The sequence below is a fragment of the Eurosta solidaginis genome, chromosome 1, assembly GCF_040869045.1.
Source record: "Eurosta solidaginis isolate ZX-2024a chromosome 1, ASM4086904v1, whole genome shotgun sequence".
Taxonomy (NCBI): domain Eukaryota; kingdom Metazoa; phylum Arthropoda; class Insecta; order Diptera; family Tephritidae; genus Eurosta; species Eurosta solidaginis.
In genome coordinates this window covers 101,673,292-101,698,737 of record NC_090319.1, presented here as the reverse complement: position 1 = coordinate 101,698,737, position 25,446 = coordinate 101,673,292, and the positions used below count along the sequence as shown (strand labels likewise).

At 36.3% G+C, this 25,446-nt stretch overlaps 2 protein-coding genes across 19 annotated transcripts in view; both read right to left on the bottom strand.

The window, feature by feature from the left end:
- Positions 1-17,970, bottom strand: part of gpp (grappa) — a 276,164-nt gene extending 258,194 nt beyond the window's left edge. For 3 of the 14 annotated variants that reach the window (XM_067759410.1, XM_067759411.1, XM_067759414.1), the window contains exon 1: positions 17,782-17,970. The gene's annotated coding sequence lies outside the window, so the exon portion shown is untranslated. Of the gene's footprint in view, positions 1-16,648 lie in introns of all 14 variants that reach the window. The other 11 variants (XM_067759399.1, XM_067759400.1, XM_067759402.1 and 8 more) reach the window with 6 other exon arrangements.
- The window catches only part of LOC137236610 (activating signal cointegrator 1 complex subunit 3-like), a 246,448-nt gene extending 223,717 nt beyond the window's left edge, over positions 1-22,731 (bottom strand). For 4 of the 5 annotated variants that reach the window (XR_010948516.1, XR_010948518.1, XR_010948517.1 and 1 more), the window contains exons 1-2: positions 22,609-22,731; positions 20,859-22,538 (exon numbers count right to left, since the gene is read on the bottom strand). Coding sequence is in view for 1 of the 5 variants with exons in the window: in XM_067759419.1 (XP_067615520.1) it covers positions 21,656-22,426 (771 nt within the window). In the remaining 4 variants the exon portion in view is untranslated. Of the gene's footprint in view, positions 1-20,555; positions 22,539-22,608 lie in introns of those variants that run through there. The other variant, XM_067759419.1, reaches the window with a different exon arrangement.
- Between the last annotated feature and the right edge of the window lie 2,715 nt (positions 22,732-25,446).

The following is a 25,446-nucleotide window of genomic DNA, read 5'->3' as shown; positions in this document are numbered from 1 at the left end:
ACCGAAACGAAAAGCTTTCGTTAACGTTAAAAACGTTAACGAAAACGTGATACTTTATGTTTGAATTGTGCTGGCAATGCTATAGCCATGGTGAAGCCGTAAGGTGGCAACAACGAGCGCACATACACACACAAACTCTATGTAATTTGTTTGTGTAATTCGTTGGTGGTAATGTCAAAAATACTCTGAGAAATGTTCGTACTGTCAAAATTCATGAGAAAAGTTGCAATCAGCTTGGATAATGCTTTCACCTTTAATGACTCCGCCATCAATCAGCTTTGCCAGCATAGTTTGAAATTAATAATCAACATAAACGATTTGATTTCGTTTTGATATGGCAGAAAACGAAACGAAATCATTTCGTTAATTTGACGATCTTAACGTTAATAAACGAAACGAAATGACTTCGTTTCGTTTATTAACGTTGATTATCGTAACGAAATGATATCGTTTCGTTGGTTAAGCATGCCTGGTTTAAATTAATAAATAGAAAAGAAATATTAAAAGTATACAAATACTACGTTAATTATTTAGGTATAACATTTCCACATTTCTAGGATAAGCCTATGTCTTTCACCAAATTTAATGACAATGTGCTTGCCCAAGGATCCAACACATCTCTTTTTAATGCCTCGCCTAAATTATCTCGTTGGTGAAATGTCATTGTTCTGTTACATTTTGTTGACTGAGCAATTTTTATATTAAGAATTACATTGAAGTAAATTGAAAATTATATGTGAGTTAACGAGTGTGTGGCAAATTTTGTGAGCAGTATTTTGAATTTTGCCCTCAGTGAAAAGGAAAGGAAAGTACCAAAGTCGTGGCTACTTTCTAAAAAGGACCAAAATTTAAAAAAGGAACCAACGGACCAAATTGGCAACAGTAGTGTAGCAAGTATGCGCGCTAACATGTATGTATGTACAGTTGTGAACACGAAAATAGCAGTGAAATTCTAAATAGTATGATTTTCACATTATAGCTGTGTTTTTATACATACATATGCACTCAAACATTATATGGACTGCTTAAGGTATAATTTTATCTATTATGAAATTTTTGCGCCTAAAATTAGTACTGCTAAATTGCGGTATGCATTATACTCAGTTGCAACTGAAATGTGTCTCTCCGTTTTATCTCTGCGTCATTCTCCACTTCTATGACCGAAAAAGGGTGTGTGTCCACTATTAATTGTAACCGATTCAGCTATAGGTGATACACTATGACCAACAGAGGTGCGTGCCTCCGCTATTCAGAACAACCCGTTTTGTAGCAAGTTATTTACCACTGCTGCGAGTCTTCAATAATTGCCGCTAGATGGACCTCCTAAACATTATCTAAGCGTTTTTTTAACCACAAATGTAGATGTATATGAAGAGTAAAGAAGAGCAAGATGTATTTCATAATTTATGTTCTTTGGGATGGGCCAGATATAAAAAGTAAAATTTTTTCTTTTGGTATAGTAAAAATGTTGTTGAGAACAACGAAAAAAATGGTCCTTAAAAATTGCAGCTTTTAATTTTTATGTTAAGAAGTGCCTCATCGCGATTTTAGTTTCTCCATACAAAATTATATGGGAAGGTTTTGATTTTTTATTTGAAGTGTACCTGCACTGGGTCTTAAATGATGAGCAATACCCATTCGTATAAAAAAGTGTGAGTTTCAAGCAGCTGAGAAGCCGTGTTGATTTAAAAAAAAAATTTTAAGACTAACTTACGCACTTTTGCCATATATTCCAGGAGAATAATAGAGTTTTCTTTTCTGAAATAAAAGTTTTCCTAAGTAAATGGTAAAGCCTTAATAGAGTTACTCCTACCTCAGAAAATTTTCAACATTTATAGTGCATGCAAAGAACATAAATGGCTACCCCGTGTATTAGCTGATTTTCAAAAACGCACACAGAATTATTTCCTTCATTTAAATTTTCGTCGCTAAAAATTTGTGAAGTTATGAAAATAAATTGCCACGATCAGGTGGTTTAGCAGGGTTGTTCTGCCACACCGCCATTTTTTGCAGGGTAAAAGTGTAACGCTTTTGCGTTGCAAGCCTGCAACAATTACACAAAAGAACGAAATACCCCGTAAAGGCGTTACCTGCTTTTTAGAATAGAACAAAATATATTTACAACTCTTACGCCGCGTACAAAAATCATAACACTTTTGCCAGAAAAGAAAACGCTATAAGACCGGATCATTAAGTAAACGTCATTAAAGCGTAGGTACACATCGAATAAAAATTCCCCATGTAATTTGTAAGAGAAAACTAGATTCGCATGATGCACCTCTTAACATTAAAATTAAAACCTGCAATTTTGACAGGCTAAATTTTTCGTTGTCCTAAACAATATTTTCTAATAGCACGAGATCGCAGGAGATCTACCCTAGTGCGTACATATGAAAACAGATATGTACAATGTGCATGCCAGGGTTGCCATTTGGATACAATTGTATACATTTGAATACATTTTTAATGAGTGGATACAAATATACAAAAAAGCTAAAATGTATACATTTTATTTTGGAAGATTGAAGCTCTGTCCCTGTCATGGGAACTACAAATTATCAGTAAGATTTCTAAAAAATGTTTGAATATGCAGTTTTATAGTAAATCAAATTTTAGAATGATATTTATTTTTTCCTTTCTATCTATATTATATATATAGATAAACCGTATTTCTTCTACATAATCTAATTTTGTTGGTATTAGTTTTGTTTAAAATAAGTAGTGTTTGTTAAAAAACGTATAAACAATAATTTCGTTTAAATAAACGCGTTTCGATATGTTAAATAGAAAAACCTTTATAACAGCGACATTTATTTAAAACTGAGCGTTGGTAAAATTTTATAAAATTCAGTTGTGTGATCCGTTTAGCCAAAATAGTGCGGTGATGTTTTGTTTTAAATATTATTAATTTCAGAATTTTGTTTCACACATTATATAAAATTCAGACGAAATGACTCAAAAACTTTGTATCAATCTATTAAAACGAATTGATACATTTTTTCAAGAATGATACACTTTATGAACAAAAAAAATTGCGCGAGTGGCAACGCTGGAACATACATTCAAGGTAGCGAGCATACTTACTACAAATGATTTGAGTAATGAGTAAATTTAGTTGCATGAATATGTTGATTGTGTATGTGTTAGCACAAACTGATATGTTTGCTACTATAACGGTTTCTAAAATACATCTCGCTCTACTATTTTTCGAAAATCAGAGAAAAGTTTGTATTTCGATATGTTTCAAATGGCATGCGCGCAGGATTTCTGCGCTAATGGGTACATATGAAAAATTGCATATTAGGGTGGTTCGAAAAAAAATTTTGTCCAAATTCTATCCTCTGAAATGTTTCAATTTGATGTAAAAATAAAACCCTCACCAAAGTTTGGTCCTATTATTCCACCCTAAGTGGTACCCGAAAAACGGATTTCCCGCCGGGTTTTAAGGTCTTGTACAGGCTTCAAACAATTTGTATGATTTTTTTCTCTAATCATATCATTTATAAACACTCTTTAATATATTGAGATCTTAATTACGATTTTTGTCCAAATTCGTGGCCATTTGAAGTTGTGTTCTTTGACGAAATTGTGTAAACAGTTATTTCACACTTAAAAAGTCTATTGAAATGATAAAGCATAAATTCACATAGACATAACTAAAACAATATAATAATAACATAAATTCGTAATTAAGGTCGCAATACATTAAGAGTGTTTTCAAATGATATGATTAGAAAAAAATCATAAAACCTTTTTGTAACCTGTAAAAGACCTCAAAACTAGGCAAAACGGCACATAAAAGATTTTCGTAAAAAGTTGAGTAAATTCAAGTTTGGACAAAAAATAGTTGTTCCCATGTTAACGAAATGGGAAAATAAAATAAAAATATCGTACCCTGTAGAGTGGAATTATAGGACCCATCTTTGGTGAGGGTTTTTTGTTTTTAATAAAATAGAAACATTTGAGAGGATGGAAATTGAAAAGTTGTTTTTCTCGGCACACCCTAAAGCACATATGTGCCCGTTATCAGAAATCCTACGCGCAAGCGGGAAAATACCAGGCATGCTTAACCAACGAAACGATATCATTTCGTTACGATAATCAACGTTAATAAACGAAACGAAGTCATTTCGTTTCGTTTATTAACGTTAAGATCGTCAAATTAACGAAATGATTTCGTTTCTTTTTCTGCCATATCAAAACGAAATCAAATCGTTTATGTTGATTATTAATTTCAAACTATGCTGGCAAAGCTGATTGATGGCGGAGTCAATAAAGGTGAAAGCATTATCCAAGCTGATTGCAACTTTTCTCATGAATTTTGACAGTACGAACATTTCTCAGAGTATTTTTGACATTACCACCAACGAATTACACAAACAAATTACATAGAGTTTGTGTGTGTATGTGCGCTCGTTGTTGCCACCTTACGGCTTCACCATGGCTATAGCATTGCCAGCATAATTCAAACATAAAGTATCACGTTTTCGTTAACGTTTTTAACGTTAACGAAAGCTTTTCGTTTCGGTTAAAAACGAGATACAATTTATCTTGATAATTTCTTTATCGATAATATTTCGAAGTGTTTCAACGGAAACGGTGGAAATTTTTTGATAAACGATTAGCTTAACGTTAAGGTGCATCCCTGGAAAATACAAATACGAAATATGCACAAACTTTTCTCTGATTTTCGAAAGAAAGAAGACCGACATGTATTTCATAAACCGTTATAGTTGCGAACATCATCAACACAAAAACAATCAACATATTGATGCAACTAAATTTACGCATTACTTAAATCATTGTATGCGCGGTAACATGTACATTGTACATGTGTACATATGTATGTATGCATGTATGTTCATACGTGTTTTCGCGAAGCGTCTGCTGGCTTCAGACTTAAGGGCCCATTACTGATACTTAGCATAGACTTGACTTGACTTGGCGTAAACTTGGCAATTTAGCACCGATTATACTCCACTTAGCGCATACACTCTGGCATCATAATCAATAAGTGTCAATCTGTATGTCAAAATGAAATGGAAACAAATAAATGGCATCTCAAAATGTAAACGTCACTTAGAACTTACATAGAAAATCAAAATTCAGCAGACTTCTAAGTCAAGTTAAGTGTTGCTAAGTTTTGAGTAATCAGTAACATGCAACTCACTGATTTTCGAAAGTTATAATTTATATTTATTAGGGTCGGCAAAATATAAAATTTAATTTTTCCTTTTGGTATAGTGAAAATATTTTTCAGGACAACGAAACATTTAGGCAATCAATAAGGTATAAATTATTGTAGTCGTTATGGAGCTGTACGTCGTGTTGTCAAGAAGTGTCTGCTGGCTTGAGTCTTAAGCTAGCAGACACTCCCGTTTCTCGGAACCGGACGCAGCTTTAAATTTTTTTTGCGGTACTAAATTGCCAATAAATGTAATATCAATTATCCAAGTCGTTCGGAAGTCGTAGGTCGTGTTTTCACGAAGTGTCTGCTGGCTTGAGTCTTAAGCTAGCAGACACTCCCGTTTCTCGGAACCGGACGCAGCTTTAAATTTTTTTTTGCGGTACTAAATTGCCAATAAATGTAATATCAATTATCCAAGTCGTTCGGAAGTCGTAGGTCGTGTTTTCACGAAGTGTCTGCTGGCTTGAGTCTTAAGCTAGCAGACACTCCCGTTTCTCGGAACCGGACGCAGCTTTAAATTTTTTTTTGCGGTACTAAATTGCCAAGAAATGTAATATCAATTATCCAAGTCGTTCGGAAGTCGTAGGTCGTGTTTTCACGAAGTGTCTGCTGGCTTGAGTCTTAAGCTAGCAGACACTCCCGTTTCTCGGAACCGGACGCAGCTTTAAATTTTTTTTTGCGGTACTAAATTGCCAATAAATGTAATATCAATTATCCAAGTCGTTCGGAAGTCGTAGGTCGTGTTTTCACGAAGTGTCTGCTGGCTTGAGTCTTAAGCTAGCAGACACTCCCGTTTCTCGGAACCGGACGCAGCTTTAAATTTTTTTTTGCGGTACTAAATTGCCAATAAATGTAATATCAATTATCCAAGTCGTTCGGAAGTCGTAGGTCGTGTTTTCACGAAGTGTCTGCTGGCTTGAGTCTTAAGCTAGCAGACACTCCCGTTTCTCGGAACCGGACGCAGCTTTAAATTTTTTTTTGCGGTACTAAATTGCCAATAAATGTAATATCAATTATCCAAGTCGTTCGGAAGTCGTAGGTCGTGTTTTCACGAAGTGTCTGCTGGCTTGAGTCTTAAGCTAGCAGACACTCCCGTTTCTCGGAACCGGACGCAGCTTAAAAATTTTTTTTGCGGTACTAAATTGCCAATAAATGTAATATCAATTATCCAAGTCGTTCGGAAGTCGTAGGTCGTGTTTTCACGAAGTGTCTGCTGGCTTGAGTCTTAAGCTAGCAGACACTCCCGTTTCTCGGAACCGGACGCAGCTTTAAATTTTTTTTTGCGGTACTAAATTGCCAATAAATGTAATATCAATTATCCAAGTCGTTCGGAAGTCGTAGGTCGTGTTTTCACGAAGTGTCTGCTGGCTTGAGTCTTAAGCTAGAAGACACTCCCGTTTCTCGGAACCGGACGCAGCTTTAAATTTTTTTTTGCGGTATTAAATTGCCAATAAATGAGGTATAAATTATTTAATATATATTATTGTTGTTTGCTATAGTGTGTCTGCCACCTTAATAGGACCTTGAGGTACAACAGTGCTATAAATGTAGAGGATTCAACCACAAAGCCGCACAATGTAAAAATGAAGAAATCTGTGTGAAATGTTTAGAAAAACATAGTTCAAGGGATTGCAACCGAGAATTAATAAATAAATGTATTAACTGCATATGTGCGAAAGAAAGACTAAATATCGATGTGGACATTAATCACGTGACATTTAGTAAAAGTTGCCCACTATATGTGAATAAACTGGAAGCTAAAAGGAGAAAAAATGGTTACTAGCAATCAAAGTCAATAATACTTTTTTATGCAAATATACAAGGACTTATAAATAATAAAGCGGAGTTAGAGCACATTATAGAAGAGCATCAATACGATATAATAATTCTATCGGAAACTCATGTAACTGAAGACATAGAACTTAGTGAAATAAAACGACAAAATTTCAATAGTTTTCAGTGTGTATCAAGCTCTCGAAGAACAGGTGGCGTGATTATATACACGCATAAAGAAATTAAAGCGAATATTGTGGACTGTCTAGTCAGTGATATGAAAATATGGACATTAACAATAAAATGCATCGTTGATAAGAACGAGCTGTACATCATGGGGCTTTATAGATCACCAAATAGCTCGGAACGTGAATTTTGCAACACATTTCAAGATAAACTGGAAACAATAACGGAAATAAGTAAAGATTTTATAATAGCAGGCGACTTTAACATTGACTGGTCGAAAGATAGTTTATACAAGCGAGAATTAGAAAAAATAACAAATGATAACGGTATAATGCAGAAAATGAACGAGAGTACTAGAATAACTAGAAACTCTAAAACCTATGATTATGTTTTAACGAATATACACAATCTGAGAGTAACAGTGCAAAATTCTCTAAAAATATCAGATCATGAGTCGATAGTTATAGAAAAACCTACTCGCGAAAGTGTAATAAAACCAAAGCACAAAGTAATTGAACAATTCCACTACAACCAGCGTGAATTTAATAGAATGCTTTTAAACAAAAACCTATAACATAGTAACGCATATGATGTAAATGAAAACACTGTTATTCTGGAAAAGTGCATACAAGATTTGGTGGTAGCTAATACAAGAAGTAGAACGATTAGAAATAGCTAAAGTCGCAACAAATGGTTTAACTCAACGTTAAAGAAGCTAAAAATAAATAAAATTAGAGCATACCAAGCTGCAAGAGTAATGGACGATACCAATTCATGGTTAATTTATAAAAGTGTATGTAAAACATACAAACAAGAGATAATAAAGGCAAAAAATAAATACTTTAAGCTAAAAATCAATAGCGCAACAAATCAAAAAGAAATGTGGGGAATACTTAAAAATGTAATACTTAGCAAAGATGTAAACGAAATAAGCTCTATAATTTATAAAAACGAAGAAATAAGTGATGAAAATGAAATAGCTGATAAGATCAATAAATACTTCATTGAGAGCATAGAATTAATAGATCATTCAATTGATAAAGAAATATATATTAACAATATTGATCATTGTCCTGAAACCTTTCATTTTAAAGAAATACAAATTTGCGAACTAAAGGCAATTTGTAAAAAACTTAAGAACAAAAAGGATTGGAATAATGTGAGCCCAAAGATCATTTTGGACAACTGGAATGTGCTTGGGCCTTTCTTAACAAAGTTAATAAACCATTCATTAATAAGCGGAGTATTCCCAAATGAATGGAAGGTCTCATTGGTAGTGCCAGTTGAAAAAATCGCTAAAACAAAAAAATGTGACCTCTCTGAAGTTGGCAAGACAACTTTTACGTGGAAAAAAATTACCTATTGGGGAAATTGCCGTGAATTATCCGTAATTTATCCGTGAAACAAAAAAATTTGCCGTGGCCATATTTTAGAAAATACAGGGTGGCACGCCAACTTCACGTGAAGTTAGCGTGCCACCCTCAGAAAACCACCTTAGAGACCAGCTAGGAAAATAATTCTTGCACACGAATTTGCCGTAAATTTGCCGTAGGTAAGTGGCATATTATATAATTTCGAGAAAATAAAATTTAACTTTTTTTATGGTGCACCGTCAACTTCTCGTGAAGTTAGCGTGCCACTTTTCGAAAACCACCTCAGACACCAGTTAGGAAAATAATTCTTGCACGTGAATTTGCCTTAAATTTGCCGTGAATTATCCGTGAAACAAAAAAATTTGCCGCGGCCACGCTTTAGAAAATACAGGGTGGCACGCCAACTTCAGGTGAAGTTAGCGTGCCACCCTCAGAAAACCAACTTAGAGGCCAGCTAGAAAAATAATTCTTGCACACGAATTTGCCGTAAATTTGCCGTAGATAAGTGGCATATTTTATAAATTCGAAAAAAAAAAATTTCAAATTTTTTTTATGGTGCACCGCCAACTTCACGTGAAGTTAGCGTGCCACCCTCAGAACACCACCTTAGAGGCCAGCTAGGAAAATAATTCTTGCACACGAATTTGTCGTAGATAAGTGGCATATTTTATAAATTCGAAAAAAAAAAAATTCAAATTTTTTTTATGGTGCACCGCCAACTTCACGTGAAGTTAGCGTGCCACCCTCAGAAAACCACCTTAGAAGCCAGCTAAGAAAATAATTCTTGCACACGAATTTGCCGTAAATTTGCCGTAGAGAATTGGTTATTTTATAAATTCGAAAAAAAAAAATTCAAATTTTTTTTATGGTGCACCGCCAACTTCACGTGAAATTAGCGTGCCACCCTCAGAAAACCACCTTAGAAGCCAGCTAAGAAAATAATTCTTGCACACGAATTTGCCGTAAATTTGCCGTAGAGAATTGGCATATTTTATAAATTCGAAAAAAAAAATTATTTTCTTAGCTGGCTTCTAAGGTGGTTTTCTGAGGGTGGCACGCTAATTTCACGTGAAGTTGGCGGTGCACCATAAAAAAAATTTGAATTTTTTTTTTTTCGAATTTATAAAATATGCCACTTATCTACGGCAAATTTACGGCAAATTCGTGTGCAAGAATTATTTTCCTAGCTGGCCTCTAAGGTGGTGTTCTGAGGGTGGCACGCTAACTTCACGTGAAGTTGGCGGTGCACCATAAAAAAAATTTGAAATTTTTTTTTTTCGAATTTATAAAATATGCCACTTATCTACGGCAAATTTACGGCAAATTCGTGTGCAAGAATTATTTTTCTAGCTGGCCTCTAAGGTGGTTTTCTGAACTTCAGGTGAAGTTAGCGTGCCACCCTGTATTTTCTAAAGCGTGGCCGCGGCAAATTTTTTTGTTTCACGGATAATTCACGGCAAATTTAAGGCAAATTCACGTGCAAGAATTATTTTCCTAACTGGTGTCTGAGGTGGTTTTCGAAAAGTGGCACGCTAACTTCACGAGAAGTTGGCGGTGCACCATAAAAAAAAGTTAAATTTTATTTTCTCGAAATTATATAATATGCCACTTACCTACGGCAAATTTACGGCAAATTCGTGTGCAAGAATTATTTTCCTAGCTGGTCTCTAAGGTGGTTTTCTGAGGGTGGCACGCTAACTTCACGTGAAGTTGGCGTGCCACCCTGTATTTTCTAAAATATGGCCACGGCAAATTTTTTGTTTCACGGATAAATTACGGCAAATTCACGGCAATTTTCCCAATAGGTAATTTTTTTCCACGTAAAAGTTGTCTTGCCAACTTCAGAGAGGTAAAAATGTGAAGAGTTTCGTCCAATAAATACTCTTAAGATATTTGAAAAAATAATGAAGTGTTGTGAAAAATCAACTACAAACGTACCTAGAAACTAATAATATACTGTCTCTAAACCAGTCCGGATTTCGTAAGAATCATTCATGTGAAAGTGCAATAAACTTCGTCGTAAGTGAGTGGAAGAAGCGTCCACGAAAAACAATAATAGCAGCTCTATTTCTTGATTTTAAAAGAGCATTTGAAACAATAGACAGAGGTATTCTAATAAAAAAGCTGTATATGTATGGAATAAGAGGAAAAGAGCTACTTTGGTTTAAGGACTACCTTACAAATCGTAGACAGCAAACAAAAATAAAATCCACAAAATCAAGTTTTTCATATGTGAATACAGGGGTGCCCCAAGGATCTCTTCTGGGAGCAATTCTGTTTATAATTTACATAAGTGATATAGAAAAAGTGATATCAAAATCCAAAGTGGTAATGTATGTAGACGATACATTGGTATATACAGAAGCAGAAACAGTGGAAGAATGTAAACGAAAGTTAGAATGTGATATAGATGAAATTATGAAATGGCTTAAAATGAATAGGCTCAAATTGAATGAACAGAAAACAAAAGTAATGGTGATGAATACAAATAGCGAAATAAATTTAGTGATAAATAATACTAGTAATGAGCAAGTAACCAATATGAAATACTTAGGTGTAATAATAGACAATGAGCTCAAATTTAACAATCACGTGGACTATTTGTGTAAAAAAGCTGCAAAAAAAATTTACTTCTTTAGAAGAATACGAAATAAATTAGACACTTTAACAGCAATAAAAATATACAATACAATCATAAAGCCACATTTTGAATACTGTTCCACAATTCTGTACACATCTTGTAACCAATCACAAATAGGAAGAATACAGAAATTACAAAACAAATGTATGAGATCAATAATAAAATGCCACAAATACACCCCAATAAGTCACATGCTTGAAACATTGAAATGGCTAAATATTGAGCAAAAACTGATGCTCAATACACTAATAATGATTTTTAAAATTAAACAGAACAGGGCGCCGATGTATTTAACAAGTTGCATTCAGTATGTTAGAGATACACACCAATATGCTGTGCGGAATGCGAATGACTTTCGACTAGGATTACAGCGGACTACTGCAGCCCAAAACACATTATTATATAAGGGCCTTAACATATTTAACTCGTTACCTGATTATATCAAAGGAGAGAATAATATTATGAATTTTAAACGGCTATGTATAGATCTTATTCGAGGCTAAAATACTTTTTATTACTTTTTACTTTTTATTACTTAATATATATATATATCATACACGTCTGTGAATTGAAAATGAATTTGTGATATTTAAAATTTATTGTGAAATTAAAAAATATGTAAACATATTAATAATAAATATCAATCTATCTATCTATCTCATTGGGAGGTTGGAAGGACGTGTTCTCAATCCTGCCCTACTCCAAGACGTATGATTACACAGTTTTATTATTTATGCTGTCGGAATGCATTTGATTCCGGTCAACCCAAAAGCTAGCAGCTCGGCAGAATGAGCCACTGGTGTTGTTGTTGTAGCGATAAGGTTGCTCCCCGAAGGCTTTGGGGAGTGTTATCGATGTGTTGGTCCTTTGCCGGATACAGATCCGGTACGCTCCGGTACCACAGCACCATTAAGGTGCTAGCCCGACCATCTCGGGAACGATTTATGTGGCCACATTAAACCTTCAGGCCATTCCCTCCCTCCCCACCCCTAAGTTCCATGAGGAGCTCGGGGTCGCCAGAGCCTCGTCTGTTAGGAAACAGGATTCGCCGCGGATAGGTGAGGTTGACAATTGGGTTTGGAGAAGCTATATATTGTGCTGGCAACCTGAAAGGTTGCGCTACACAGCCCCTTGAATCTGGGGGCTTACTCTGTATTGCGATGCGAAAGGCAGTGCGATGCGAAAATAAATTGCGATGCGAAAGGTAATTGGAACTCTGTAGCGCTATCGCATCGCTAACAATGTCGCTTTTTTATTTTTCGCTAATTTTTTGCTCGAGTATGCATCACTGACCAAACTCAAAGAAAGAGAACAAAAGAAACAAGGCGATTACAATTTCGGCAAACGATTAATTTTTGTTGAACAAATTAAAAAAAGGATTCTGTAGCATTATGGAACGATTTAAATGAAGAAAGGATTGATTTAAATGAAGAAATCCTCCCAGTTCAGAAATTGAACTGGAAGAAGTGAACGTGATAAATACAGAAAATGTGGAAAATCATAGAATGGGAAATATTGCTAGTTGTATCAGAGAACAAATAAAAAATGACATGATTTCCAATAGAAATGCTTTATAAAAAAGTGGTTTCGATTTAATTGTTATTTATTTATGTATTTTAAGTCAACTAGGATTACAAATTGCTGTGTGTTGCTTTTGTGTTTGTTTTGTTTTTTGAGTTGTCCTATATATTTTTAAATGAATATAAAGATATCAATTTATAAAATCATCAATTAATACTTACATATTTGAACAATGCGAATGCCTTTACTTGTAGCAAGAAAAATGCGAAAATGAATGCTGTTTGACATTCGCTTTCGCTTTACAGAGTGCCGGCAATGCGAAAGGGGAGAAAAATTGCGAATGGGCAAAATGTGAATGCGAAAGTCAAAATATACATGCGAATTTCAAGATACAGAGTACCGATTTTGCGATTTCGCGTATTTTTTCTTTCGCATCGCAATACAGAGTAGGCCCCCTGGTATTTTAGTCGCCTCTTACGACAGGCATACATACCGCGGGTATATTCTGACCCCCTAGCCCGCTGGGGAAAGATCCACTGTTTTTGTTGTTGTTGTAGCGATAAGGTTGCTCCACGAAGGCTTTGGGGAGTGTTATCGATGTGATGGTCCTTTGCCGGATAGAGATCCGGTACCACAGCACCATTAAGGTGCTAGCCCGACCATCTCTGGAACGATTTATTTGGCCACATTAAACCTTCAGGCCATCCCCTCCCTCCCCACCCTCAAGTTCCATGAGGAGCTTGGGGTCGCCAGAGCCTCGTCTGTTAGTGAAACAGGATTCGCCGCGGATAGGTGAGGTTGACAATTGGGTTTAGAGAAGCTATATATTGAGCTGGCAACCTTAAGGGTTGCGCTACACACCCATTGAATCTGGTATTTTAGTCGCCTCTTACGACAGGCATACCTACCGCGGGTATATTCTGACCCCCTTACCCGCTGGGGGCTGAGCCACTCTTACCGGACGGTTGGAAAGGACGTGTTTTCAATCCTCCCTGTACCAGCTTTTTTGTAAACATAATTAATTATAATATATCATTGTTGTAGGAATATACGTGATTCACATGAACACTCCAACTGTTTGTCTGGGACGATATTTTCAGGAATTCTTTCCCAATTTGATTGCGAGCGATATATGTATTTGACCTGATGCATAAGGTTCCTCTGTGTCTATTTGGATTGCCATGTACGCTGAAAGATCAGTAACATGAAATACAGATACAAAATATTTTATCTTATTGGAGGGTTTTGCAACATTCTAATAAACTTTTTTTGAAGGTGTTTAAGTTTTCACAATTTTTAACATGCTTAGGTAGTTCATTAAAACATTTCAGGCCTTTGTAAAATATATTTTGCTTTTCCATTTCTGTTTTGAGAAGAGGTAATCTAAAATTATTATTTTCCCTGATTATGTAAGAAGGGGTTTCATTCACATAAACAAGTTTTTCACTTAGGTAGGCTGGTAATTTACCATGCTTGATATAAAATACAAATTTCATACTATGGTAAAATATCAACTGCTTCACACTCAACCAGTTTAGTGCATCAAGCATACTCTTTATGGAAGTGTCGTACCTCACTTTCAATATAAATCTCATAGCTTTGTTTTGCATAATTTGTAACCTGTCTACTTGTGTTTCATTGGCAATAAAGAATATTGTAGGGCAATATAAGAAGGAATTAGATATGGTTTTTTTAATTACTCGCACATGTATGTGTCAACTTCACAGAACTTTCGGGTAATTCTATACGACAACATGAGAACTTTAATACACGTACAAAAATAAAAAAAAAAACGCGTTTTAGATCCAGGATCCCCAATCCGAAAACGGAGGTCAAAAATGTTGGGTATGTCAAGAGTTACTTGCAAATTACATAGAAAATTTTGATGTGGTTGTTGTAATTTTGATGATTTTGTTGTATCCACATAAAAAATGGTGAGCACAAGTGTTCTGCGCGTATATAGTTTTGGTCTCCAAACCGGTGTTGGACCCACTTAGGGTAATTTTTTATAAGCGCAACAAAAGGCCGCCAATGCAGAAATGTGTTCTGCGTAAAAATCTATGGTTCCCAACCCCCCCCCCCCCCTTTCGGAGCACACGTGGTCATTTTTCAGTTTTTCGTTAATACCTTTTGATAGACGTTTCGGATCCGCGATGCTGGATCCAAAACGCGTCTTCTGATACCCCTCTCTATATATTTTTGGGCATTTATTAACATTGTAATGCTTTCGTATAGAATTACCAATCCTTGTCTTATAGAAGGCTTACTTAAAGGCAGAAGACCCAGTTGGTCATAATTTGGCTACCCTCTTAGCATTTTTTTTTTTTAGAATTTTCGAAATCGATTTTTTTTTAAGTGGGAAGGAAAACCTCCTAAAAAATCAACTTAAATATGTAATTAATGTCGTGATCTTATTCGTCTTTGGTATAGAAGTGTTGCATTTTGATAATTCTTTACTTTAGATCATAACTGCTAAAACTCGTCCAAAAATATCGGCCAAAAGACGCGCTTTGTACCCAGGAACCCGAAACAGAAAGCGAAAATCGAAATTTTTTTCTTTCCGGAGATATTTGCAAACAAAATTGATAATTTTCATGTGGTTATTGTAATGTTGATGATTTTGTAGTACCCACAAAAAAGTGTTTTGCGCGTATATAGTTTTGGCTCCAAACCGGTGTTGTAGCCACCCAGGCTAATTTTTTATAAGCGCAGAAAGTATGGATCCCACCCCCGGTTTCGGAGCGCTCTGGAGTTTTTTTCGGTTTTTTGGAAATATCTTTTGATAGGAATAAAATTTTTAATTTCCGCTTTCGGATTCGTAGTCCTGGATTCAAAACGCATCTTTTGACACCGAGTTTTAGCAGTTGTGAGCTATAGTAAACAATTACCCGGATTTTTTTCTATTTTTTCAAAATTTTCGATATCGTAAAAGTGGGCGATTTAGTACTACTGTTATCCAATCAAAGCTATAATACCCTTGTGTATAAGTACACGCTGGGTATAAAAATTTATCTGCATTGTCATAGTCAAAATAAAACAAAAAAATTCTACAGTTGTGTGCACCTTATTGAGATAATTTCCTATAAGCTATCTGTGAGAATAGCAGCAACCAAATTAAGGATTTATTTTATTTTTTACTTTGTCTATGCGCTATGCAATTTAAATATTTATACACACCTTGTCAGGTTTAAGTCCACAGTTTGATGACCGCGTTCGGGTTTTAATTTTTTTCTATTACTCGCTGGCGTTTTTAAAACAGCTAATTAGCGGCGTATGTGTAAGCTTTCTCACGCTTTCACGCGAATTATAGATTTTCATTAAGCAATAAAGTTATTTTTTTTTGCTGTTGGCACAACAATGTTAAGTTGATTTTGATATTGTTGTTGGTAAACAAGTTTGTCTTGTATGTAATTGTCAACAAAATAAAATGTTTAAATTTTTTTTATTTTTAGCGCATTTTATATTTACATATTTATTTGTTTATTCGAATAATTAATTTTAAATATTCTTTAATGTGAAACCGTAGGAATAGTTTTTTTTAATAATTACTTAAATATTTTGGTTCTTAAAGTTTTTGCTTAATTTATTTTTATTAATTCCTTTATTTTATAATATATTTTACAATACAAGTTTTCTGAATTCTCATTTTTTCCCTCTTATGCTGTCAGATGTTTTAATTTTATTTTTTAGTTAATTCACATTATTTCTCTATTGCTTTATCGACATTCTTCTATTTATTATCAGCGCGCACGTCATCAATTTGCCGTGTCAAAAAGCACGAAGCAAGAAAACGCCTAGATTTCGCATTCAATTACATGGTTCCATGAATTACTTCTTACCCAGTCACTCGTTACTATAATTTTGATTTTACACGCGTTTATGTTGCTTTTAGAAATAGTTTTGCTTACATAATGTGTGATTTTTCTCTAATTAATTGAATTAATATTAAACAAATAAAAAACGTACCCAATCTCCATTTCGCACATACAGTCACATGCCTAGTCACCATCACTTTTTTTTTTTTTATAACTTTATCAATTGTTGTATAACCAACATCCACAAACGCCTACGCTTCCCACCCGCAACCGATCATGCATCATGAACTACATTTTATCGTGTTTTTTATTTAAATTTATTGCTCGTATTTCCCCCCACACTCACACACAAGAATTGGTCACATTTAAAACTTGTATTAAAATATTTAATAGAAATGAATAAATGAAAAGAAATCAGCTTAGTTATTTGCTGATATGCTATGTAATATGCTTCAACTCCTCGTGTCTCTAGCTATCCGCCTGTTTCTTCTTGCTGCTACTTTATAAATATATAAATTTTCGCTTCTCTTTCATTTTACCAAATCCCTGCTTGCATATACAAAATTTTTTCAAATTCTACCTTTTCGTCTTTTGTGTTCAGTCAGGCTAAATTTTGTATGTACTTGGCAGACTGCTATCAACTTTTTACTTTTACAACAATGCTGCAGTCGCGACGTCTAACGCAGCAAAAGCGGCGCGCAGTAGTTTTCGGTCGTCGCTTCAATGGTGGTTTTCATAGTTGTTGTTATGGCTGCTGTATTTGTTGTAAATTTATGAAAATTAGGTATTAACTTTTGTTTCCAAATTTTTTTTCCACTATTGTTGTTTTTTTTTTCAACGTTTCCATTCTTCTCACATACACTTTACACTTTTCGTCTTTTCAGCTCTTCCTCCATCACATACCATTCGTCGGTTCATTACGTTCTTTTCGCTTTCGCACTATGCACTTTAAATTTGCTTCTTTATCTTGTATGTGTATATGTATATGTATATTCAAGTTTTGTGTATTTAATTTTTCTTACTTTGCTCTTATTCCACCTTTTCTTCACTTATACACTTTCTGCTTAAACGCTGTGGCAACGTCACTTAACTAGAAATCCATAAATGAATAGAAATCTCTGTTCACTTTTAACACATTTGGATTTTTTCATTCATATATTTTTTTCCATCTTGCGTTTTATCAAAGCTTTTTTTTGCACTTCACATTACACTTGATTGTTTTATTATTTCAAAGTTGTTGTTATTGATACTTCCTTCGTGCGGAGCACTTTTAAGCCACTCAACCTTTATTAAAATGTATATATCCATTGCTTTATTGAAATTTATAGATTAATTCAATCTCCACGCGCTCTATTAACAGTTTGCGCCATTCCCCTTTTCTTTAATTTGTTCGTATGGCTCGCTGACAGTTGAAGAAGGAACTGAAATAAATGAAAATTTTCACGTTCTCAGCAGCCCGAATGTTCCGTTCACCAAAAGTCCCTATAATATTTAATGGTGCGCTGAATTTGGTATCATGGCGATGCTGAATTGGGTGTCGTCCATTTTGAATTGACTGTCAAATCATGGCGGAACGATACAAGGTGGCAGCATGGTGCCATACCTACAAACATAAATAAAAATTCCATGTACTTTGTTTTTGTAAATTCGATGGACAAATGTCAAAATCGTACTACGCCGGAAGTTGATGTATCATATCATATAAAAAAAGTTTATAGTCAGCTGTCCCATGCTGCCACCTTGTATCGTTCCGCCATGTGTCAAATAGACAGCGAACTTACCGACCGAACGTAAAGGCTCCATTACTGATACTTAGCATAGACTTGACTTGACTTCGGAACTGTCACTTACAGTTCTGTTAAATGAACATTGCATGTTACTGATTACTGAAAACTTGGCAACACTTAACTTGACTTAGAAGTCTGTTGAATTTTGATTTTCTATGTAAGTTCTAAGTGACGTTTACATTTTGAGATGCCATTTGTTTGTTTCCATTTCATTTTGACATTTTGTCATACAAATTGACATACAATTGGTCAGAATATACCCGGGGAGGTATTCCTGTAGTAAGAGGCGACTAAAATACCAGATTCAAGGGGTGTGTAGCGCAACCCTTAAGGTTGCCAGCGCAATATATAGCTTCTCCAAACCCACTTGTCAACCTCACCTATCGGTGGCAAATCCTGTATCATTAACAGCCGAAGCTCTAGCGACCCTGAACTCCCCATGGATCTAGAGGGTAGGAGGGCGAGAATGCCCAAGGTCGCATGTGGTCAATACAAATCGTTCCCGAGATGGTCGGGCTTGGTACTGGAACGTACCGGATCTGCATCCGACAAAGGACCATCAACATCGATCACTCCCCAAGGCCTTCAGGGAATATCCTTATTGCTACAACAACAACAACAACGACAGGTCGAAGATATGCGCTAGATAATTAAATCCCTCTTTGCCTAGTTTTTTAAGCATGGGCATGGCTATGCCGTGTGGGCCTACTGCTTTAGATGGTTTAGCATGAACGATGGCATCTTCAACCTCTTTGGCGGTGATGGTAATTGGGGACGCGCTGTGTTCATGCTTGTATACGCGTCTTTTGGCCCGCCGTCTGGGGTAGAATGCATTACATATTGTCGGCAGAAAGCGCCCGCACATTTTTTCGCATCCCACAACACTTTATCGCCAAAGGCGATGGAAATTTTGCGATTATAATTGGTCGGGTTCGATAGGGACTTTACGGTGGACCATAGCTTACCTCCACCGGCAGAGAGGTTACAATTCTTTCAGTGCTCCTCCCATTTCGCCCGCTTGTGTTTATCTACCAGCAATCTGATGCGTTGATTTATATCCCTTATTTGGGGTCGCCGGGGTCGTGCTGTTTTATAAGGTCACGTTTTCTCGCTAGAGTTGCGGCCTCCGCAGAAAAATGTGGCCGGATTTTCGGGATTCTACCAGCGGAAAGGACGCTTCCCCTGACGGCCATCAGTCGGGATAGGGAGGGCAGCAAAACGATTGTCAGTATGAGTATTGAAATCTTCCCACTTTTCTTTTTTAAAATTGATGAAAGTGCGTTTTTCAGTAGTGATGGAGCCGGCAGATCGCACGAGCGAAATGAGTATGGGTAGGTGGTCGGATGCCAACGTTACCATCGGCTGCCAGTTTGACGCAGTTTACGAGTCCTGCGCTCACGATTGATATATCTGGCGAACTGTACAGCTTCCTACCATTCGAGTGGGGGCGTCTCCGTTTATCGTGCAGAACGTCGTTTCTTCTATTTGGTTCGCCAACATCTCGCCCCTGCTATCCGCCTGTGTGTTGGAATGCCACAGATTTTGGTGGGCATTGAAATCGCCTACGATAATGCGATTATCGCCAGTGAGTAGTGCGCTGATGTCAGGGCAGTATCCACTGGGGCAACAGGTGCCAGGATGATGATTTCTAAATTTACATGGCCTGACCGGAAAGTATGCCTTAACGTTCCAGGACACTGTCCCTGCGGCCGATGTCTGGATCAAATATATGGTATTGCACTGAGTGGTGTATGATAAACTCGAGACCGCCTCCAGAGATCCATTACTGTTTAACTGCAGTATTCTGAAGTGCAACGGGAGAGACGTCGTCGCTCTGGGGGTAAGTGACGGGTGACTACGGCTGAGCTGAGAGTGATCTCCCCACCGCTAAACAATTTATGATGTTTTCATATTTTCCTCTTCACCCCCTCTTTATTAGCCAGCTGCTACTAGCTATATTTCTACATGTCCCTACCCTTTTCCTGCCTTTCTGCTCCATCCATATATCATTATGTTTACCTCAACTATTCTGCTATGCCACCGATTCGGGGGCAAATGAAGAATATAACAGAGCGGAGGGCTCGGGCAAGTTTCTGCCAAAATTTAAATGGAAATTCTATATGTGCTGACCCAGCTGGTCTAGGGCTACGAATGTTCCTACAATCAATGTCTGCCGTAAGAGTCGACTATAGTTCGAGGGGTCAAAAAACTCCTTTTTAAAAAAAGCTGTTCATATCCGTAAAACCGTCGGTGAGTGTTTTTGCGGTTAAGAAAAAAGCTATATGCGGTATTTTTTTATTAAACTGATTCCATAAAGATATAAATAAATGACATATAGGTATGTAATACTCCTATACTGTTACTACAGGCTCGGTACACTCACAAATATCAGTGTGCCAATATATTGCTGTTTATGTTTTTGTTTTTGTATTCAATAATCGAATGTACCCATGATTCAATCATGGAATGTACCTAAATTTAAATTAACCTTGTCACACTTATGCTGCTACAATCACAAAAACTTTGTAGGCTGTCTTATGTTGATTTCGAATTAAAAAAAAAACGTTCTCTCACCTTTCCTCGTTACAACATCCCATTTCTCCGGCGTAGTAACTAAAACTTGTGTTTGTGTCATTTCCGTTTTAGACAACTGCATATCGCCTGTCAATTCTCTCACGACAATATTCAAAGACTTTAAACGTTTTCCGAAATTTTGCACCATTTCAGAAGCTAAAGCTTTCATTGGAGCAATATAAACTATTTTGAATTGATCACGATTAATGACACCATCTTCAAGATGTGCACGAATCGTATGAACCATAGCAAGCATAGCAACATTGGTTTTACCAGCGCCAGTCGGAGCACAAACCAACATATTCTCATTGCTGTGATATGCAACCGGATACACAACTGACTGTATGCGATTCAATTGCGAACAATTTTCAAATGCCATTTTACCAATATCATCAAGTTCAGAAATTTGTATACGATTATTACCAATACTTAATGTTGGCGGTTCATTGGCTGGTATTTTCACCTCTTCATATTGCTTATTATCAATGCGTTCTGCATTTTCGGGCAAATGTATGCGATTTCCACCGATGAAACCAGCATGTTTTTTAGCATTTTATTGACTATCAAAAACGTATGGATATTGCACTGTGTTGCTATGATAACTGGCTGCTGTACGCATTTCTTGCAAGCGTTGTGTGGACTTTAAGACTGGCTGCTGTTGCACATTTTCAAGTAATTTACGTTGTTGTTGGAGGCGTAATTGTATTGGATTGAGCTCGCGCGCCATAGTCGCATCTTCATCTGCATCATCATGTGGGCGATTCTTACTTTGTAACATGCGATTCAATTTCTTTTCGTCACGACGATTTTGTTTGCTTAGCTCTTTTTCTAATGCTGACTGCACAACAACAGTTTTGGCTGGCTACAGTTGGACGCATTTCATTGATGTTTGTATTGCGTTGTTTAGCCATTTTGTTAAGTTGCAAAAGTTGCTGTTCACGCTTTTCGTGCTTCTCTAGCACTGCGGAAATAGTGGTGCGTTGCTCGAGCAGTGTCCCAATTAAATTGAAACGTTCGAAACCTAAAAGTTCGATCAGTTCATTTTGCAATTCGTTATTAGTGCGTTTTGAGCTTAGTTGTTCGCTTACTTTGGCTACAAGTTTAGGATCACCCGACGTTGCCGAGAGTTCCAGCAGCTGCGACAATTCACTTTCATTTTCAGCATTGCGATGTTGTTCTTCTTCGTTGTTCCATTGCATATTGAAGTTCACAGCAGCATTTTTTTTCAATTGTGCGTTGGGTGCTAGATCTTGTAATTGTTGTAAGTCCAATAAGAGTGGTCCTTTCAGACGTATACGTATATTTGTTCCCCAACTCTTTTTGTCATGCGCATCACGATTAGTTTTACGGTTCCATTGTTTGAGCGCGTCCAATTGGAAATCTTCCAGGAGCTCACGTACCGCAGCCACACATTGGTGTATTTTTGTGAACTTTGTTTCGAAAATACTTCCAAACATTCCGCGTACACGCATTTTCGATGCTACAGTCACGACACGTTGTTCTACCAACAGCCAGAACAGGAAAAGTGTAGCATGCTCCACCACCTGTGGCTGCTCTTCGTATCCCATACATTCTTGGACTATATTGCGTAGCTTTTGCAGGTGTACTTTTGCTTGCGGTTGTTTTTCAGTTGGCAGATGCTCCAAAACCTGTATTAGCGTTTGCCGTTCCGCAGATTTTCTGTAAGATAATGGAAATTGAATAAATATGTTTTTGTGTTTTTGGTAGTAGTGCAGTTTATGGTACCCACCGAAATTTGGGCCAAAATTTTCGAGTGAGGTATCAAAAGACGCGTATTAATCTCGAGAACAATAATCCGAAAGCGGAAAAGAAAAATGTTATCTCTGTCCGGATCATTGTACAGGTTTACAAGTATGATATGTATGAGAGGGAAATAATTTCTTTCCCTTTCTAACACACGGCAGTTTGACACTTCGGTCAGTGTCAAACTAGCGTGGAACCCAGTGGAACCTGCGTGGAACATGAGTTTTGACACTGAACGAAGTGTCAAAATTACCGGGGTTGCTTCGTCGAAAGCGACACAGGGAAGCAAAAAAGGGATCGGAATATCAGATATGGGTGGCTGTGATGGTAAATTTTTTTGAACGAATTTAGTAGGGAATTTTAAGTGCACCCATATGGGTCCTTCAGAAAATTATAAAAAAGTCTTCAATTGGGGTATCTGAGGACGCGTAGTTATTTCAGAATTAAGAATACAAACACGTGAGTTAAGTTTTTCTACCCGTTCAAAAGTTCTCCGCGAAAAACAGTTTGAAACCGAGGTCGACTGCAATAACCCGTCCAAAAAAGCGGAAAGAAAAATGAATATACGCGTTTTGTCCTGTTGTCAATAGTCCGAAGAGAAGAGGTATTCGAATTATTGGAAGCGAGGCCAAAACGCGTCTATTAATACCTCCCCCGACGGTTTTGGTCGTGTTTTAGCAATCGTCCCCGGTAATAAAGTATCACAATTTGTTAATTAAAATTGTTCAAAATATATGGTTATTAAAGAGAGATGTAATTAAGTGCTCGTTTGAAAGTAAATAAGTATATTTCTTTGTAATATAAGAAAAAAAAATTTTAAGCAGTTTTCGATAGCAGCTACTAAACTGTTTTTTTGTCCTAAGAAGTACAACAGTGCCAAATAGCATCCACAAAAAAAACGAACAAGAACAAGCATTTTATCAGGTGAGCGTGGCTGTGTATGTGCGTAAAACGGAAATTGAAAATTTTATTTCTTTCCAGATATATTTACAAAGTTGAAAATTTTCATGTGGCTGTTGTAATTTTGATGGTGTTTGATACCCACAAAAAAACTGTGGGTAAAAGTGTTTTGCGTGGATATAGATTTGGTCTCCCATGGTAATTTTTTATAAGCGCGGCCGAAGGCCGCCAACGCAGAAAGGTGTTCTGCGCAAAATTACTATGGATCCCACCCCCGGTTTCGGAGCGCTCCGGTGCCATTTTTCAGCTTTTTGGGAATATTTTTTGACAGAAATAAAATTTTTAATTTTCGCTTTCGGATTCGTCGTCCTGAGTCCAAAACGCATTTTTTTGACACCTCCCGATATTTTTGCACGAGTTTTTGCAGTTGTGAGCTAAAGTAAAGAATTACCCCGCAAGATCAAGGAAGAGGAAAAATTGGGAAAAAGCTTGTGGCGTTAGCTTCCCTTAAATGGCTTAACTTTTTCGCTCCATTTTCAGGCCTGTGACCTTATTTTGGGAGCTCAGAGAGTAAATTTGATGCCCAACTCCACTACATCGCTATATTTACCGTCTTTGATGTAAATATTGTTTCCCGAATGTTGTAAGATAAAAAATATAATATAATTTTATGTATGACTTAGCAGTGCTAATCAAGAGAGTTTGCAAAAAACGGAAGTTGTCTCATCGTCCCCAACGGTCATTCCTACAGTTATCTACCAAAATATCGGACAATAATTTCGCCGCTACAACGTGAAGGAAGGACGAAGGATAAATAATAAAGTCCCTTCTACATGTTCACTTTTTTTTAAATGACACCGTTGGAGCGAAAGGTCAACACTTCGCACGGAACAACTGCAGCACACAAACGGATATGCATGATGTACCACGAATAAGCCGTGAAACCCAGACGCAGTAACCTCCCCTAGTTTCAGGGCCACCATTAGTTTACAAAGAGCGAAAATATGCTTTACAAGTGTACGCAAAACGGCCCTTATCAGGGCCACCACTAGTCAACAAAGAGAAAAAAAATGCTAAACAATTATACCTACGAAAAGCTTTTTTTAATTAAAAAAGATTACATCTAAAGACACGGAGTACATATTCTTCAAAGAAATCTGCACCTCAAATACCGACACGACGAGTTTCCAACGTTAAACGTTATTATGTATATATGTATCTTCGATATTTATTAGCTTACTAAATTACTCAATTTTTACTTTACAAAATACATGAAATTTTAAAATAAATCAGTACTTATTCATGAACATACTATTAACTCAGCATTTTATATACAATCTCATCCCAAATTTTCAACATCTCTTGGAGACAGTAACGTTAGCACTCATACATACATGTATTGAAAATAAGGTCCACTACAAAAAACATTTAGCAATAGCATTTCCCAATATAATTTTAATACTACAAAATAACGACCTTAGGCAGATAAAGTAGGAACAACATAATTCCAAAAAAGTTGTATCTCACTTTACATTAAACTGCTTTGGAATATAAATACATACACTAAAAGATGCATACAATACAAAACGGTCCCTTATTTATATATCATAAACAAAATTAATGTTGCGACCATTGGATATTTTTCAAATAAATTGGTTCTAGCACCATCTCCCATAATGGAGACATTTCACGTAAACGTTCGACATGTTTGATGCAGGTATCGGTAATATAATCAACCTCTTTAATGGCGGTAAAACAACCAATACCAAATCTATAAAAATTTAACAATAAATTACTTTCAAATTAACTAAACAATTCAGTACAGTAAACTCGTATACCTTATTGAACTATGTGCCAAATCCTCATCAGTTCCAATCGCACGTAGGTTCCAGTAATGCAGAAGTACATGCTGAGGCACTAGACA